The sequence below is a fragment of the Neomonachus schauinslandi genome, chromosome 13 (genome assembly GCF_002201575.2).
Source record: "Neomonachus schauinslandi chromosome 13, ASM220157v2, whole genome shotgun sequence".
NCBI lineage: Eukaryota > Metazoa > Chordata > Mammalia > Carnivora > Phocidae > Neomonachus > Neomonachus schauinslandi.
The window spans coordinates 81,410,382-81,430,504 of NC_058415.1; the positions used below are offsets into that span (position 1 = coordinate 81,410,382).

Consider the following 20,123-nt stretch of genomic DNA (forward strand, 5'->3'; position numbering starts at 1 on the left):
TACAGCTGTTGCAATATTTTCTCCTACTCTGTGGCCTGCCCTTTCATTTTCTTAATATAATTTTGAAGAACGTAATTTAAGCATTTTGATAAAGCCCTCATGATTAGTGGTTTAAAAAAATGTTTTTTTAATTTTCCCTAATGATTAGTGGGGTTTCCTTTGTTTTGTTGTGTTGTTTTTGTATCCAAGAAAGTTTACTTACTGCAAAGTCATTAAGACTTATTTTTTGCTAGAAGCTTTATACATTTTAGGTCTAAAATCCATTTTAACTTAATTTTGGGGAAACATGTGAGATAGGATCAAGGTTTACTTCATACATTTAGACATCTAGTTGCTCTAGCATCATTTGTGGAATAGACCATTCTTTCTTCTAATGAATTGCACTGGCATCTTTGTAAAGAATTAAGTGACTGCATGTGTGTGGCTCTATTTCTGGACTCTCTGTCATGTTTCACTGATCTACTTATCCTTAGCACACTACTATACCCAGGTGTAGCTTTATAGTATGTAGCTTTTTTTTTTTTAAGATTTTATTTATTTATTTGAGAGAGAGAGAATGAGAGAGAGAGAGCACGAGAGGGAAGAGGGTCAGAGGGAGAAGCCAACCCCCCACTGAGCAGGGAGCCCGATGGGGGACTCGATCCCGGGACTCCAGGATCATGACCCGAGCCAAAGGCAGTCGCTTAGCCAACTGAGCCACCCAGGCGCCCCTATAGTATGTAGCTTTTTATTAAGCCTTGAAATTGTTTAGTGCAAGTCCTCCCCCTTTGTTTTTCTTCCTAAGATTATTTTTGCTTTCCTAGGTTCTTGATATTTCCATACAAATCTTGGAATCATCTTCTCAATTTCTATTAAAAAACCTGCTGTGATTTTTGATAGGGACCATGTTGAATCTAGAGATCAAATTGAGAAGAACTGACATCTATTAAGAGCCTTCAACTCAGAAACATGATGTATCTCTTCATTTATTTAGATCTTCTTTAATTTCTCTCAGCATTGTTATGATTTTGTTAAATTCAACCAGGAAGTATTTCAGGCTTTTGATGATATTGTAAATGGAATTGTTTTTAAATTTAATTTGCTTGGATCTTTTCCCCCATGCATATATGTTTTATTCATGACAAAGATAGTTCTATACAGTAGTGGTAATAAGGCAGTATTTTTGATAAATGACATTGGGCCTAATATACAACTGAATATTCATATGGAAAAAATAAAAAATTTTCCCTCCCTCACACCAAACAAAATCCAGGTAGACTGCAGATCTAAAAAGGAAAGGTAACTCTGAAACAAATAATACATTACATGTTAAAAAAAAAGAGAGAGAAGATAGTAGGAAGGGAAAAATGAAGGGGGGGAATAGGAGAGGGAGACAAACCATAAGAGACTATGGACTCTGAGAAACAAACTGAGAGTTCTAGAGGGGAGGGGGTGGGAGGATGGGTTAGCCTGGTGGTGGGTATTGAGGAGGGCACATTCTGCATGGAGCACTGGGTGTTATGCACAAACAATGAATCATGGAACGCTACATCAAAAACTAATGATGTAATGTATGGTGATTAACATAACATAATGAAATAAATAAATAAATACATAGGTAAAAAGGAAAGTAAATCAATACAGCTTTGAATAAGAATATCTTAACCAGAATATCAAAAGCATTAACCACAAGACAAAGATTGGTGAATTGGGCTGCATTAAAATTAAGATTTTCTTTTTTTTTTTTTTAAGATTTTATTTATTTGTTTGACAGAGAGAGACACAGCGAGAGAGGGAACACAAGCAGGGGGAGTGGGAGAGGGAGAAGCAGACTCCCCGCTGAGCAGGGAGCCCAATGTGGGGATTGATCTCAGGACTCCAAGATCATGACCTGAGCCGAAGGCAGATGCTTAACCGACTGAGCCATCCAGGCGCCCCAAAATTAAGAATTTCTGCCATCATATAATACCATTAGGAGAATAAAAAAGCATAGCTTGATTTTTTTTTTTTTTGCTAGTAGATATAAAGAAATACAATTGATTTTGGATGCTTTTTAAAAAAAATTTAAGTTCAATTTAGGTAGCATATACTGTATTATTAGTTTCAGGGGTAAAATTTAGTGATTCATCAGCTGCATAAAACACCCAGTGGTCATTACATCAAGTGCCCTCCTTAATGCCCATCACCCAATTACCCCATCCCCCCATCCACCGCCCCACCAGCAACCCTCAGTTTGTTTCCTACAGTTAAGAGTTTCTTATGGTTTGACTCCCTATTTTCATTTTATATTATTTTTCCTTCCCTTCCCCTATGTTCATGTTTTGTTTCTTAAATTCTGCATATGAAACCATATGGTATTTATCTTTCTCTGACTGACTTATTTCACATAGCATAATACACTCTAGCTCCATCCATGTCATTGCAAATGGCAAAGTTTCATTCTTTTTGATGGCTGAGTAATATTCTAGTGTGTGTGTGTGTGTGTGTGTGTGTGTGTGTGTGTGTGTGTGTGTTTATACCACATCTCTCTTTTTTAAAGATTTTATTTACTTATTTGAGAGAGAGAGAGTGAGCAGTGGGGAGGGGCAGAAGGAGAGGCAGAGAGTCTCAAGCAGATTCTTCACTGAGTGCAGAACCTAATGTGGGACTCAGTCTCATGACCCTGAGATCATGACCTGAGCCAAAACCAAGAGTTGGAGGCTTAACCAACTGAGCCACCCAGGCACCCCTATACCACATCTTTATCCATTCATCCGTTGTTGGACATTTGGGCTCTCTCCCTAGTTTGGCTATTGTTCATAATGCTGCTATAAACTTTGGGGTGCACGTACCCCTTCGAATCTGTATTTTTGTATCCTTCGGGTAAATACCTAGTAGTGCAATTGCTGTATTGTATGGTAATTCTATTTTTAACTTTCTGAGGAACCTCTACACTATTTTCCAGAGTGGCAACATCAGTTTGCATTCCCAACATTGATTGATTTTTATTTTTTATTTTTTTAATTAATTAATTAATTTTTAAAAATTTTATTTGACAGAGAGAGACACAGTGAGAGAGGGAACACAAGCAGAGGGAGTGGGAGAGGGAGAAGCAGGCTTTCCGCAGAGCAGGGAGCCCGATGTGGGGCTTGATTCCAGGACCCTGATATCATGACCTGAGCCGAAGGCAGATGCTTAATGATTGAGCCACCCAGGTGCCCCGGTTGATTTTTAAATGCTGAACCAACTTTGCATTCCTGGGAGAAGCCACCCTTGGTCATGAAGCCTTATCTTTTTTATATAGTGTTGGATTCAATTTGATAATATTTAAAATGGATTTTTGTGTCTATGTTCATGAGCGATATTGGTCTGCAGATTTCTCTTCTTGTTAATATCTTTGGTTTTTGATTCAGGGTAATGCTGGTCTCATAGAGTAGATTGGGAAGTGGTTTGGGAACCTCTATTTTTTGAGAGAGGTTTCATAAAGTTGGTATTATTTATTCTTTAAATTTTTGAGAGAAGTTACCAATGAAGCCATTTGGTCTTAGAAGTTTTGTTTTGGGGGAGGTTTTAAATTATGAATTTAATTTTTAAGAGATACCTTGAATTATTTCGATTTTCTTTTTTTTCCTTGAGTTTGTTTTCCTAATTTGTGTCTTTCAAAGAATTTGTCCATGGGTTGTTGAATTTATCAGCATAAAATTGTTCATAATATTCCTTCATTATGCTTCTAATGTCTGTAGTACATGTAGTAATGTTCCTTCTGTCATTCTGGATATTGACATACTGGGTTTTTGTTTGAGCTTTAGCCACCCTGCCTTGTGCAATTGGGAGAGTGCTCTCAGGAGAAAAGCTAACGTGACATGAATCTCGCCCAGTGTGGTCCTTTATTGCAAGGTTAATTTCCATTTTCTACCTGCTTTTGCTTACACTCTAAAGCCTTCACACAAATATCTTCCCCTAGAGCTTTCTTCCCAATAATTTATAATTATTAATATGGGAGGGTCCGTCTGAGACAAGCCAATAATGATTGCCAATAATGGCAAATCAGAACTCCACCATCTTGCTATTTATTTTCTATTTGTTCTTCATGTTTTTTCTTCCTTTCCCCCCTCTCTTCTTGTCTTCTTTGGATTATTTTTTATTATTTAATATTTGTCCTTCGATTAGCTTGTTAGTTATAGATTTTATTTTTTTAAGTATCTCTATGCCCAATGTGGGGCTCAAACTCACAACCCTGAGATCAAGAGTCTCATGCTCTGCCAACTGAGCCAGCCAGGTACCCCATTTGTTAGTTACAGATTTTAAACTATTCTCTTAGTGTTTACCTTAAACATTACAATATACGTCCCTTAAAGTCCAATATGTATTAACATTTTTTATGTAAATGTAAATGTTTACATTTAAGTGTAAACACTTGAACTCTATGTCCTTCCCGCTTGACTTTTTTTAGATTATTTATTTATTTATTTGAGAGACAGAGAGTGAGCAGGGGTGAGGGGCAGAAGGAGAGGGAGAGAGAGAATCCCAAGCAGACTCCATGCTGAGCATGGAGCCCTATGCTGGGCTCAATCGCATGACCTGAGTGGAAACCAATAGTTGAACGCTTAACTGACTGAACCATCCAGGCGCTCCTCCTTCTTGACTTTTGAGTTATAATTGTAATGTATTATTTATTTATTTTATTTATTTATTTATTTATTTATTTATTTATTATAGTATGTTCAGTTAACTACCATATAGTATTTTAATTCTACATGTATTTTAAACCTCATAAGACACCTTTCTTATTGATTTAAACAGGTGAAATTCATTTGAATGTATTCCTATTTTTACCCTTCCCACCTCATTTTATTTCTTCTTAGCATTTTGTACTTCCATCTGGGATCATTTTCCTCTCCCTTTATTGAGGGACTTCCAGAAGCATATGGTCATGCTCTTCTCTTCCCTGATTACTCACTCTGCTTTCAATATCCTGGCTGTTCTCTGACTAGCCCCTCACTGGTATCTTTAACTGGGAGTATCTCTCAATTGTTTATTTTGGTTTTTCTTATAGGTTCTATTTTATGTCTTCCCTTCCCCCCCTACAAAGCCCTCTACGCTTTTTGTTTTCCTCTTCCCACCAGGAAGTCACTACCACTTTCCTTGGTGGCCAGTCTTCTCAGCCCATCAACCAAGAACTTCTCTCTGCAAGTTATTCTTGCACAGCACACCAATTACCTACATCAGTGCAATACTTGCAACAATAAGCTGATGTTGAGAATATAGCAAAGAGAATTATTAATCCCATTTGGACCCAAGGGGAAGAAGAGTGCTTAGGGAAAGCTATCAGGGAGAACTCAGGTCTCAAAGGATGGCAACTAGGCATTAACTAAGTGGAGAATGGAAGTAAAGATATTATAATCATGGAAACATGGAGGTGTGAAAAAGCATTAAGTGTTCTTTGGTGCAGCATGGTTCAGAGTTTAGTATAGGGCCTGCATGGTGAGTACACAGCTTACATGCTACAATCTCCCCCTTCCATATCCATGGCAGACATTGCCAATCTATCACAGAGCATTGTTTCTCACTGGGATTGAGCAGAGGTTTTGAATCATTCTCAAATTAGCACTCCAGGCAGCTACTCTTAATTAAATAGTGGTGGCATAAGAGATGAAACCTCCCTGTTATTCTGGGAATGGGGTGATGATAGGTCATGAAGAGAAAAGAGGCTGGGGAGTTAGGCCAGACCCGGGCTGGGACCATGTTTTTTTTTTTTTTTTTAAAGATTTTTATTTTATTTATTCATGAGAGACAGTGAGAGAGAGAGGCAGAGGGAGAAGCAGGCTCCCAAGGAGCAGAGAGCCCGATGCGGGACTCGATCCCAGGACCCTGGGATCATGACCTGAGCCGAAGGCAGACACTTAACCATCTGAGCCACCCAGGCGCCCTGGGACCATGTTTTGATGATGGCATCAGTGACTGTAACCCCTTGGGGAAGCCATGAGGCTTTGGTAATGAAATATCAGAAAAATTTCAGTGTTCTTGGAGCTGACGCTGTGGGATCTGGTCTATTCTATAAACTTGTTAACTAAAGCCCCAGAGAAACTCCATTTGAGAATCTGCTGGCTACCTGGCTTTGGCACTAATTAGCCACTTAGAGAAGTTCTTTGTGGTTTAATTGACATCTGTGGTTAAAAGTTTGGCTTCTAAGTGAGCTGTGATTAGGAATTAAGCTTGGTCTTTCAGTGGATCAGTCTTTTTACTGGAAACATAGCCTTTGGCTATTACTGACTCAAAGTGGCAGGAACAGAGGCTCTTTCTCAGCCTCATCTGCCCCCCTCCCAGTCAGACAAGCAGGGCATAACTAACTGGGTCTGGTCTGGAATTACACTTGGAATTGAGACATCAGGTTGGAGGGTGGGCCTTGCATGGCCACAGTCATCCCTTGTAATTTCCTTTGCATTGAAGGAGGTATCTATTTGCATTGAAGGAGGCGTATGATTGCCAGACGGGATTGATGAAAGCCCTGAGGCAGAAATGTGCCTGATGTGTTTGAGGAATAATAAAAGGGCAAGTGGACTGGACTGAATGAGCACAGAGAGGCAGGAAATGAGGCCAGAGAGGTCAGAGGGCCAGTTCACATAGGACCTTGTAGATCATTGCAAAGGTTTTGGTTTTAATGATGAGCCAGTTTTATCAATATTTTGTTGTCAATGCATTTTGATCTTATTTAAGAAACATCCCCCTAGCCCAAGGCCTAAAATATAACTACCTTTATTTTCTACAAAGTGTTGTGTTTTTTAAAGTCAGGTTTTATGATACATAAAATACAATTTATGCATAATAAAATGTATCCATATTAGTATTCTGTTGGATGAGTTTTGACAAATGTATGCTAGTTATGTGATAATTACAACCAAGACACAGAACATTTCCATCACCCTGTAAGTTTCTCTCCTGCCCTTCTGTAGTGATTACTCTTCTCCCACTCCTGGTTCTAGGCAAACACTGATCTCATTTTCCGTTTCCTTTTCCTGAATGTCAGATAAACAAAATTACACAATATGTAGCCTTTTTGTTTGTTTAGCTTTTTTCACTTTGCATCCTGCTTTGAGATTCATCCAAATTGTTGCCCATATCAGTAGGTCATTCCTTTGTACTGCTGAGTAATATTCATGATATTCCATGAATAGAGGTACCACTTGTTTATCTATTCATCACTCACTAGAATGTCTCCAATTTTTGGCTACTGTAAGGCTGCTCCGGTTCCTTGTGTAAACATGTTTCATTTCTCTTGGGGAAATACCTAGGACTGGGATTACCAGGTTGTATAGTAGGTGTATGTTAAATGTTTTAAGTAACTGTGAAACCATTTAAGTAGCTGACAAAATAGAAAGTGGCTGTTCCATTTTGCAATGGATAAGATTTCCAGATGATCCCCTTACCAGAACTTGGTATTGATAGTGTTTTCAATTTTAGCCACTTTAATGGATGTGTATTGATATCTCCTTGTGGTTTTAATTTGCATTTCCTGAATGACTAATAATGCTGAACGTCTTTTCATGTGCTTATTTGCCATCTGTATGATTTATTTATTCGTTTGTTTAAAAGGAATTGGCTAAGGCTGGAGACTGAGGGAAGAGTTGTAGTTCAAGTCCAAAGGCAGTCTGCAGACAGACTTCTTGCTCTGGGGAGGTCAGTCTTTGTTTTATTAATATCCTCAACTGATTGGATGAGACCCACCCACACTATGGAGGATAATCTACTTTACCCGAAGTCCACTGATCTAAATGTTAATCTCATCCAAAAAATGCCTTCATAGAAACATCCAGAACAATGTTAGATCAAATATCTGGGTACCAGGGCTCAGGCAAGTTAACACAAAAAATTTACTATCATAGTTCCCTTCCTCTCAAATGTCCCCATCTTCACCTTCAACCTCTATTAATGGACAATACTGTTACCGCTATTAAAAACAAAAAATAAATAGAATTTTACATTTTGTCTGCAATATATATACAATCTATAATTTACATGTAATTTATAGTGTATATGTAAAAATATATATTTGTATTTATAAAAGAAATAATGTTTATGGTCAGAATCGGGACCTTTTATGAAGAAGCAAATTTTAAAAATCTATACTTCTGCTACCCAGAGATAGCCATTGTTTCTACATTTTGGTGGATTTCCTTCTCTGATTTAAACTTATTTATTATTTATACCAAGTCTTCTTTCTGAAGAGCGTAAGGCAGGTTTGAAGAATATATAAAATACAAGACAGGATAAACTGAAAATGATGTGAGATGCAATCAAAGAAGGAATAAACAAGGGTGGGGACATAAAATTGGGCCAGGGATGACTGTGAAAACACAGATTGCAATGACTCTTGTCAGGGGAAGGCCTCACTTTTGGCTCCAAGCTTCTGGTCAGTCACCGAGTTCACAGTGACCAAAGATAAAAATAAGCCAGTTGCTTACGTGAAATACTAACATCTGTATTCTAAGAACAGACACATTGCATGGGCTTTCTTTCATTCAGCCTCAAAATCGGCTTTTGGCAAGTTACACTGGTGCATAAAAATTCACATAGGCAATAATTTGGAGGCAAAAATAATACTGTCTAGATATTCAGGTCTCCAGTGATCCAGGCTGGCAAGAGCCTAATTTTAGATTTGGAGGGAAGTCTGGATGGGCTGCATATCCTCTGAGCAAGCTTCCCTGAATGATTTTTCCTTTAAAATTTAAAAATGACACTAAGTGTCAGTGAGCTCTCAATAGTATCCCCTGGTTGGTGCCTGAGATATGGCTGGTGTTTAATAATAACTTGAGTATTGGTGAGTCCTATTCAGAGTTGGCGATCAAGTAACACATTGTAGTACTGAGACCCGGGCTTGGGGTCAGACAGATGTTCCAAAGCTCAACTCCCTAACTATAGTAACCATGTGGCCATAAACAAGTTATAAAACAGTGGACCAGGTGTCAGGGGATAATAGTAGTATTTACCTTTTTGGGTTCTTGTGGAAACTAAATAAGATAATACATGTAAAGTATTTAACACAATAACTAGTACAGAGTAAGTGTTCAATAAATGATAGTTATTATTATTATTATCCCTTTTTTTAGCTGAGGGACATAACAAGGACTTGTGCTTACAAAAGAATGCTATCAGACATCTGCTTCCAGGTGAGCTGAGGTAGCACCCACCAGATATACTCTAGGACCCAAGTAAATCTCAACCTTGGACTACTTAAATTTCATTTTTTAATTTTTTTTAATTTTTAAAATTTTTTTAAAAGATTTTATTTATTTATTTGACAGGGAGAGACACAGCGAGAGAGGGAACACAAGCAGGGAGAGTGGGAGAGGGAGAAGTAGGCTTCCCTCAGAGCAGGGAGCCCAATGCGGGCCTCGATCCCAGGACCCCGGGATCATTACCTGAGCCGAAGGCAGACGCTTAACAACTGAGCCACCCAGGTGCCCCAAATTTCATTTTTAAAAAAAAGATTTTATTTATTTATTCATAAGAGACAGAGACAGAGAGGCAGAGGGAGAAGCAGGGCAGGGAGCCCGATGCGGGACTCAATCCCAGGACCCTGGGATCATGACCTGAGCTGAAGGCAGATGCTGAACCATCTGAGCCACCCAGGTGCCCAGGACTACTTAAATTTTAAACTACCTCCCAGGTTCCAGTGTATTCCACACCAGTGCTTCTCAGATATTAGCTTGTAGACCAGTGTTGGTCCATGATGAAGCTTTCATGGTTCTCCAGTGTGTGTGGGTGTCTCTCTCAGCTTTTCAGTCTCTTTTCAGCCTCGACAGAAATATTGTACTTGAATATATTGTAGAGATAATTACCTGTCTTAGTCCATCTGGGCTGCTATAACAAAAGTACCATAGCCTGGATGGCTTAAACAACAAACATTTATTTCTCATAGTTCTGGAGGCTGGGAAGTCCAAGATCAAAGGCTGGCTTCTTGGTTCACAGATGGCTGTCTCTTTGTTGTATCCCCACATGGTAGAAGGGGCAAGGGAATTCTCTGGGCTCTTTCATAAGGGCACTAATCCCATTCAAGAGGGTTTCACCCTCAGGCGCCTGGGTGGCTCAGTTGGTTAAGCGACTGCCTTTGGCTCAGGTCATGATCCTGGAGTCCCAGAACCGAGTCCCGCATCAGACTCCCCACTGATCCCTGCTCAGTGGGGAGTCTGCTTCTCCCTTTCACCCTCCCCCCTCTCATGCTCCCTCTGTCTCTCATTCTCTCTCAAATAAATAAATAAAATCTAAAAAAAAAAAAAAAGAGGGTTTCACCCTCATGACCTAATCACCTCCCAAGGCTCCACCTCCAAATACCATCACATTGGGGTACCCCAATGAAATCCGATCGGATTTCAACATATGAATTCTGCGAGGACGTAAGCATTCAGTCACTACATTATCCAAGGCATGAACTTGGTGCATGATTTCACAGAGGCCAGATCTCAGCTAATCCCTAGGTGGCTCACCTCCAGCTTTATAAAGCAAGGCCAGCTTGCTTTCAGTAAGTTTCAGTCTACTTGCTATATAAGGGCTTGAAACTGCCTCACATTGTACAATGGGTATGGATTTAAGTGGAAGAAATGATCCCATTCACAATCATAGTAAGATAAGATCCTGAATATTTCCTATAAATAGATATACCACAATTTTTATATCCATTTGTCTGCTGATGGACAGTTGAGCCGTTTCTAGTTTTTGACAATTTAAAACAAAAACTTCTTCTTCTTTTTTTTTTTTTTTTAATTTATTTGACAGAGAGAGACACAGCGAGAGAGGGAACACAAGCAGGGGGAGTGGGAGAGGGAGAAGCAGGCTTCCCGCCGAGCAGGGAGCCTGATGTGGGACTTGATCCCAGGACCCTGGGTTCATGACCTGAGCCGAAGGCAGACGCTTAACGACTGAGCCACCCAGGCGCCCCTTAAAACAAAAACTTCTTACACGTGAATGTTTAGAGCAGCTTTATTCATAATTGCCCCAAATGGAAACTACCAGTAGTTGAGTGGATAAACAAACTTCGGTACATCCATACAATGGACTATTATTGAGTAACAAAAAGAAATGAATTATCAAGGGGCGCCTGGGTGGCTCAGTCGTTAAGCGTCTGCCTTCGGCTCAGGTCATGATCGCAGGGTCCTGGGATGGAGCCCCGCATCGGGCTCTCTGCTCAGCGGCCTGCTTCTCCCTCTCCCACTCTGCCTGCTTGTGTTCCCTCTCTCACTGTCTCTCTCTGTCAAATAAATAAATAAAATCTTAAAAAAAAAAAAAGAAATGAATTATCAAGTCATGAAAAGAGAAAGAGGAACCTTAGATACACATTGCTAAGGGAAAGAAGCCAGTCTGAAAAGGCTACATACTCTATGATTATAACTATATGACTTTCTGGAAAAAGCAAAACTATAGAGAAACTTACAAAGATCAGTGGTTGCAGGTTTTGTTTGTTTGGTAAAGGGAGGAGATGAATAGGGGAAATACAGAGCATTTTTAGGGCAGTAAAACTATTCTGTACCATGAGCCAATTGGTGTTTCCCTGGTATGTACATATTCAGTTTTAGTATGGAGGAAACATGCCAAATTGTTCTCCAAAGTAAGGTAAATTATTCTCCTATGGGCACTGTCAAAGTCATTCATTGTTCCCTATACTGACCCACACTCAGGATTGCCAGACATATTTTTTTTTTCCTTGCCAATCTGTTGCGTGTGAAATATCATCTCACTGTGGTTTTGATATGTGTTTTCCTAATTATTCCTGAGGGTGAGCATAAACCGTCTTTTTGTAAACGATCTTTCTAAAATGATTTATACATTTTTCTTCCTTCTGAAAGAGCAGATGTTAAATATAATTTGACTTTAATGATGGGTCATGGCCTTTATAAAGACCCATCTTTCTTTGGGGTATAATAGAGTGTGGTCTTTGGGCATTTCGCGCTACAAACGAATAGGCCTAGTGGGAGGTGGGTAGAGGTAAAGAGCAAATCAGAGGAGAAGGAATCACAATGTAGTCAGTAGGTTTGGGAAGGGAAGTGGGAGAAGGAGCTGGAAATGTCACCAGGGTGCTGATACTTGTCCCCAGGTCTACTGATGATACATGGTAACAGCAATCAGGGGCCTGTTGGGGCAATTAGTGTGGAGTTAAAGCTGCTCAACTCCGGCACATTCTATTTCCTGTCTCTTACAGAGTCTCTCTCCTGGTGCATGTAGCTGGACACATCCTGGCATGGAGGGGTCATTCCTAAATGCTGTTGCACAACATAGTACAGAGTCTGTTGCCTCAGATCACCTGAGAAGTCTGTTAAAATCCCTGGGCCTCTTTCTGGAGATTCTAGTCTGGGTCAGCTGGTCGGGGATGGGACCCCGAAGGCTGCATTTCTCTGTTTTCTAGATCTTTCTGAGAGTTTCCCCAGGAACTGCCTTGTCAAATAGGGACGTGCTCTTGTGCTCAGGCCTCCAAGTCATGAGGCTGCCCCTTGTGGGTTTGCAGCACGGAGGCATCTGACCCGAGACTTTTGCTGCTACCTCCCGTCTGGCCGGAAGGAAGGAAACTCGGCTGTATCCTGCTCCATCTCCATGGGTATGGAAGCTTTCCTAGGTGGCCAGAGCACAGTAAAAAAAAGGCTACACCTGTGCATGACATTTTACTGATGGTTCAAGAAAGCTGAAAGAGAATGACACCACAGGGCGCCTGGGTGGCTCAGTCGGTTGGGCGACTGCCTTCGGCTCAGGTCATGATTCTGGAGTCCCAGGATTGAGTCCCGCATCGGGCTCCCCACTCCGCAGGGAGTCTGCTTCTCCCTCTGACCCTCCTCCCTCTCCTGCTCTCTCTGTCTCATTCTTTCTCTCTCAAATAAATAAATAAAATCTTAAAAAAAAAAAAGAGAATGACACGACAGAGACCACCTTACAAGGAAGGCACAGCCCCAAATTCCCCTAGGAACTCTCACCAGGACAGGGGCTTCCTGTCTCAACTGGGACAAAAACATTTCACGCCCCACATCCCTGAGACAGAGGCCTTGTCATGCCTCGGGGTCAGAGCTGAAATGGCTGTGAAGACCCCTAGAAGGACAAGGTTTTCCCCTCACATGTGTCTTGTCCCACAGCCCCCCTGTGCTCAGCCATCTATAATCAGTTTTTACAATTCAGAAGAAAGGATGAGTGGCTAATATAGATAACTCTCCAGAGAGCCTGCAACGCACAGATCATGAACAACTAAGAGTTTCAAAAGGCATCATTAGAATTTTTAAAAATATATCTGAACACATGACTAGAAATTTAATAAATTACCAGAACCTCAGGCCAAAATGCATATTCTAGAATTGAAATAGGGTTCTAGTAAACAACTGAGAAAGTTCGTTGCCTGGGTAGCTGGGCTTTGAGAAGCCCCTTGAGGGAGTGTAACGTAAGCCCTGATGGGTTTTTGTTTTTTTTTTTTCTGTTTTTGGAGCAAGTGCGTGACTTAAGATTGGATCACCTTGACACCCATTTCAAAGAAACATCCACTTCAGATAAACATACTGTCAGCCACAGGACCAGATAAAGAGACAGGGCGGAGGCTCCTTCGTTTTAGATGTCTTGGTTGATTTCGATAAACGGGCCATTTGGGCCACTTGTCTTTTCTCTTCCCTTGCTTTAAATTCCTGCTCTTATGTTTTTAATTCACCAACCAAGAGTGAGCCCACTGAAGCCCTAGGCCCCCTCCCTCTGCCCCAATGAAAGCAGAACCCCAGCCCTGTGTTTCTCTTTGTCTTTCACTCTCTGCCTGCTGCCTTGCTGTGGGCCCCAGGAGTGCTGTGTGATTTCCAGGTCTTGTAAGTAATAAGCCTTTATTTTTTCAGTGTTTCCTGATGATTGTTGCTGAAAGGTGTCTTGCAATCATAATAAGGACCACAAGCGTTGGTCCAGTCATAACACTGGTTTGGAAACAGGGGAAGTCTATGGGAAGCTCACTGGGGCCCAGGTGAGTGTCACAGATATTTCTAGTTGATAGCATTGCTATTGATTGGCTGAGACCAGCACCAAACAGACAGGCTTGGGAAACTGTTTCTGTCTCAAGGAACAATCTGCAAGAAGCTCTCCGAAACTGGATGTGATTGTGGGGTTCTCTGAGGAGGCCTGAGACATAGGATGAGGAGGTGGCAGGCAGAGGCCACCTTTATACTGACAAAGGTCAGGAGGGAAGAGAGGGAAAATGAGGTTGTCTCATCCACAGGCTCAGAGAAGCACGGAATTTCTTCCCCCTGCAGGTGAGGACTGAGCCAAGCAGGTGACCAAGATGGTCTCACCATTGCCCTCAGCTTGACTCAATGGTAGCCTTCTTCCTGACTCTGGGGCCCTGACCTTCCTTTTCATAGAAAATTTGTAGCTGTAAATTCTTTCTCTGACTCTATGAGCTAATAAATCTTTTTAAAAGCCTCTTGCAAGTTTCGCAACCCAGGATTATCTCTCAAGGACCTGGAGCCATCCCTCTGAACTGTCATCATGAAAGAAGATAGTACCCCATCTCCCAATGTCTTGGTGCCTTGCGCCAAGTTGCAAAACTGCCTTCTGTCACCAAGAAACGGGAAGTTTATTTTCCCTTTGGATAAAGCCAGTTAGCAAACACAGATGGTGTATGACTCCCCTAACGTCCTCTAGTACTTTTCCTCTACCTCAGCCCAGAGCTTACAAACCCGCCACCCTTCCTTTCAGACTGAGTTCTGCTCTCTCCTCCTACTACGAAAGCCTTGAATAAAGCCTTCCTTCCCTGTTTGACTTTGGCTGGTGCCATTTTTGCTTTGATACATGCCAAACATAAGCTTCTCACATTTACCAGTCAGATAAGACACTCAACTTCCCTGGGGCAGAAAGAGAAATAGGGTGAAAAAGAAAGTGAGGTGGTACATTAACTAAACTCTCTTTACGTGGAAGAAAAGATTGAGATTAGGAAAGAAGTGTTGACTCAGGCAATGACGCTTAACCTTTCTACTCTTAGATGGTCACTTATTTTTTTTTTTAATTTTTTTATTGTTATGTTAATCCTCATACATTCCATCATTAGTTTTAGATGTAGTGTTCCATGATTCATTGTTTGTGCATAACACCCAGTGCTCCATGCAGAACATGCCCTCCTCAATACCCATCACCAGGCTAACCCATCCTCCAACCCTCCTCCCCTCTAGAACCCTCAGTTTGTTTTTCAGAGTCCATCGTCTCTCATTAGATGGTCACTTATAATAACAAATTTTCTAACCCATTCAAATGTTCATTTGTTGGCACTGGAATAATATCTTCCCAAGATAACCGAGAGTGTGACATTTCTTTTAAGCCCTATAGCCTAATAAAATTATAACAAAATATCTAAAGCTAGGATATTTTCTAGAGTCAGTCTTACTTGGACATACACCTTATTATAAAATACTACTGTTGTCAGTTTTGAAAATGAGGAATCTGAAACTCTTTAATATTAAATAATTTCTCTGAATTGGAAGTGACCTTGAATATCATCTAGCTCAACTCCAGTCTGATATATGAGCTGTCTTTGCAAGACCCTTCTCCAGTGAGGGTGGATGTCACTTTTCAATAACTCTGACTTTTGAATTTCTTCCCTATACTGTGTCGGGAATTACTTTCCCAATTCTTACAAATATTGGGTCTAGTTCTATCTTCAAAAGCCACTCACAATAAACCTCATTACAGAGAAATGGTCTTCTCACTTTAGAAAATAGACTGATGGTTAGTGATGATGTCAAAAATACAGACACTTCCAGGGTGAATGACACCAAAAAGATGCTCAGGAAGAGGGGATGGACCAAAAGCTGTCAGAAGACAAAGGGAAGAATGCCAGGGAAGACACACAGAATTAGACCAGGTCACCTGGACTGCTGGACCTAAGTTGCTAAGTCAACCAGCTCCTTAGGGCCAACTCTTGATTCTACACTGTGTTCAGGACCTAGGATATTGTGCTAAGAGAGATTCCCAAAATGGAGGAGACATCATCTATTCTCTGTCTGGTGTGCAAAAACGGTCTCTGCTGTTGGGGAGGTCCTAATCTTATAGGGAAGACAACATGTGCATGTACCTACACACACACACACACACAAAACTACTTTAAGTAATTTCAGGGACACTGAAATTGCTGCAAATTGAATACCAAATTGAAGATGTTTCTTTTTTAAAAGTTTTTATTTAAATTCCAGTTAAAATCAAGTGTAACATTAGTTTCAGGTGTACAACGTAGTGATTCAACACTTCCCTACGACACCTAGTGCTCATCACAAGTGCCCTCCTTAATCCCTATCACCTATTTCCCCCATCCCCCCCCACCTCCCCTCTGGTAACCGTCAGTTTGTTCTCCATAGTTAAGAGTCTGTTTCTTGGTTTGCCTCTCTCTCTACATTTCTCTTTGCTTGTTCATTTTGTTTCTTCAATTCCACATATGAGTGAAATCATATGGTATTTGTCTTTCTCTGACTTATTTTGCTTAGCATAATACTCTCTAGCTCCATCCACATTGTACAAATGGCAAGATTTCATTCTTTTTGATGGCTGAGTAACATTCCATTTCATATATGTACCACATCTAATTGAAGATGTTTCTTAAATTACATAAGGATACTGGGAACTCAGAGTTATTGAACCGGGAGAAATTTGGTCAAGAAAAATTAATAAGTTTTCAGCTACATTTGAAAGGAGTGAATAGGAAAAGGAAATGGGAGTGGGAATGAGAAATGAGTGTAAAGAAATGGGCCCTGATGGGGTGGCTTTGATTGGTGGATACACACACACACACACATTTATATGTATGTATATATATATTATTACACTATAAGATAAATATAAGATATTATGAATATATAAGAATGGGCACAATATTCTAGTCTGGTCACTTACACAATTTCCCATGAACGCTTGGCTTAGGTATGCTAACCTCTAGTGGCTTGATATGTTTACCAGGAATCAGCAGAAATGAGGGTTCAAAGGAGAAGACTCACTCCTGAGTGTGCTCACGAAGGTGCTGCCTGGGACCTCCTCCTGCCCATCAGCTTCCTCACGCCCTGCTTCATGTCTTTGTTCCTCAGGCTGTAGATAAAAGGGTTCAGCATGGAGGACAGAATCTTGTAGATGACTGTTGCCACCCTGTCCTTGATGGTGTAGCTGGACAGGGGTCGGAAATAAACGTAAATAATACTTCCATAAAAGAGGGTCACCACGGTGAGGTGGGAGCCACAGGTAGAGAAAGCTTTATGTTTCCCAGCAGCTGAGGGGATCTTAAGAACAGCAATGAGGATCTGGAAGTAAGAGATGATAACGCACATAAAGGGGGTCACCAGGGTTATCAATCCTTCTGTGTTAATTACAATGTCATCGACGAGTGTGGAGGAACAGGACAATTTCAGCAGAGGGTTGATGTCACAGAGGAAGTGGGGGATAACATTGGAGTCACAGAAGGTGAGACGATTTATCAGGAGAACTAGTAAGAGGGAATGGAGGTCAGAGATGGAGCAGGAGAAGACCAGCAGCAAGACACAGTGGCGGTGGCTCATGATGGTGACATAGTGGAAGGGGTCACAGATGGACACAAAACGGTCAATGGCCATGGCCGCCAGGAGGTAGCTTTCTGTGTTGGCGAAAGCCAAGAAGAAATATATCTGGGTCATACACTCAGCATAGGAGATGGACTTCTTCTCTGACAGAAAGCTCACCAGCATCTTGGGAACGATGGTTGTTGTGTAGCAAACATCAATGGAGAATAAGATGCTGAGGAAAAAATACATAGGTGTCTGGAGCTGAGTGTCAGAGCGGATGGCCAGGATGATGAGCAGGTTTCCCACCAGTGTGACCATGTACATGATGAAGAACAGGGCAAAGAGTGGCTTCTGGTCCTCTGGCTGGGAGGACAGTCCCAGGAGGATGAACTCGGAGACACTGCTGGTTTGGTTGACCCTCTCCATAATCCTGCATGTGCCAATGAATATGGAAAATCCTAGAATTTTCAATTCAACAAGTTTCAATTTATTCCTATCTCTCCTAGGATTCCTATAAATCGTCCATGATTCTGTCTTCCCTTCCGCAGTCCACAAGAAGTTGAACAATACAAAAGTTTAACCTGTGTTAAATGCAGGGATATCAGAGAGAGTATTTCCTTTCAGAAATAATCCCAGGTGGACCTAAGTGATGCATATTTCTCTAGGTCCCCATAAATATTTATTCAGGTATGTCAGGTTGAGGCTCATCTCTCTACTATCCTTGCAAACAAAGCAAATAAACAAAAAAACCGAACACCTAAGTGAATCAGGTAAGTAAGATGAGTGCCAACTAGGTGCACAGTGTTTATAGTCACCCTTTCAGAGCCAACATTTCATTAAAAGCTGACAAAAAACCTCTATTATATATGAACCTATTTATTCAAACACTCTTAGACATCGGGGATTTGTGCCTTCACAATTATTCAACACTGTTGAATTAAATGCTCATTGGGAACCCAACACTGAGATTAGGAAGATGAGTCATTCTTGATTCCTGTTCTTTTTTTTTTTTATTTTATTTTATTTTATTTTTTTTTTATTTTTTTAAAGATTTTATTTATTTATTTGAGAGAGAGAGAATGAGAGACAGAGAGCAGGAGAGGGAGGAGGGTCAGAGGGAGAAGCAGACTCGGCTCCCCGCCGAGCAGGGAGCCCGATGCGGGACTCGATCCCAGGACTCCAGGATCATGACCTGAGCCGAAGGCAGTCGCTTAACCAACTGAGCCACCCAGGCGCCCCTTTTTTTTTTTTTTAAAGATTTTATTTATTTATTTGACAGAGAGAGACATAGCGAGAGCAGGAACACAAGCAGGGGGTGTGGGAGAGGGAGAAGCAGGCTTCCCGCAGAGCAGGGAGCCCGATGTGGGGCTCGATCCCAGGACCCTGGGATCATGACCTGAGCCGAAGGCAGATGCTTAACAACTGAGCCACCCAGGCGCCCTTGATTCCTGTTCTTAAGGCGGTTAGAGTCTAGTGGGGAAGAAATTTTTAAACAAATAAGCACAATGAAATGCTACAGGTGTAGTGAGAGATGCCCTGGAAAGCAAAGAGCTTAGTGTGATGTCTTTGCTAAGAGCACACATTTTGAAATCAACTCTTTCATTTTCTGGCTGTGTGGTCTCGGACCGATTACCTAGTATCTTTGATTCATGGTGTTCTCCTCTATGACATGGGAATAGTAAATACTTTCTCACTCCACCTCTACTTCTTCTTTACCACTTGCTTTATTTCTTCCTCACCTTCCTGCCCAAATCCTCTTCTCCGTCAGGTGTTCTGGGATGCTCTTGAAAGCAATTGTTCTGTATTTCTTTGCAAAATCTCATAGCCTTTAGATTTTTCATTGTTTGACCACCCTGCACCTGAATTGGTGAGACTTTGAGAAAGAAGTATTTTTGTGTGCTTTCAGGATTTGGAAATGAGTATGAAATTAAGGTAGATAATAACAGTTATACCTAAGACATATCGAGTCCTTACTATGTATCAGGCACTGAGCTAAATACTTAATGTATATTACTCCAAACAACTCTGATCTGGCTCTGAACAGCATTCCCTTTTAAATGATAAGAAAATTGAGATACCACCTTACACCAGTTAAAATGGCTAAAATTAACAAGACAGGAAACAACAAATGTTGGTGAGGATGTGGAGAAAAGGGAACCCTCTTACACTGTTGGTGAGAATGCAAGCTGGTGCAGCCACTCTGGAAAACAGTATGGAGGTTCCTCAAGAAGTTAAAAATAGAGCTACCCTATGACCCAGCAATTGCACTACCGAGTATTTACTCCAAAGATACAGATGTAGTGAAAAGAAGGGCCACATGCACCCCAATGTTCATAGCAGCAATGTCCACAATAGCCAAACTGTGGAAGGAACGGAGATGTCCTTCAACAGACGAATGGATAAAGAAGATATGGTTCATATATACAGTGGAATATTACTCAGCCATCAGAAAGGATGAAAACCTACCATTTATATCGATGTGGATGGAACTGGAGGGTATTATGCTAAGTGAAATAAGTCAATCAGAGAAAGACAATTATCATATGGCTCCATTCATAGGTAGAATATAAGAAATAGTGCAGAGGATCATAGGGGAAGGGAGGGAAAACTGAATGGGAAGAAATCAGAGAAGGAGACAAACCATGAGAG

General features: G+C 41.0%; 1 protein-coding gene across 1 annotated transcript; it reads right to left on the bottom strand.

Annotated features, from left to right (window-relative positions):
* Window positions 1–16,952: 16,952 nt before the first annotated feature.
* LOC110581682 (olfactory receptor 1L1-like) lies at window positions 16,953–17,900 on the bottom strand. The gene has a single exon (XM_021691595.1). The coding sequence runs from the start codon at window positions 17,898–17,900 to the stop codon at window positions 16,953–16,955; it is 948 nt and encodes a 315-aa protein (XP_021547270.1).
* Between the last annotated feature and the right edge of the window lie 2,223 nt (window positions 17,901–20,123).

What these genes read in the sequence shown, in the direction of transcription:
- LOC110581682 (XM_021691595.1), bottom strand. Translation starts at nt 17,900, where the DNA reads ATGGAGAGGGTCAACCAAACCAGCAGTGTCTCCGAGTTCATCCTCCTG.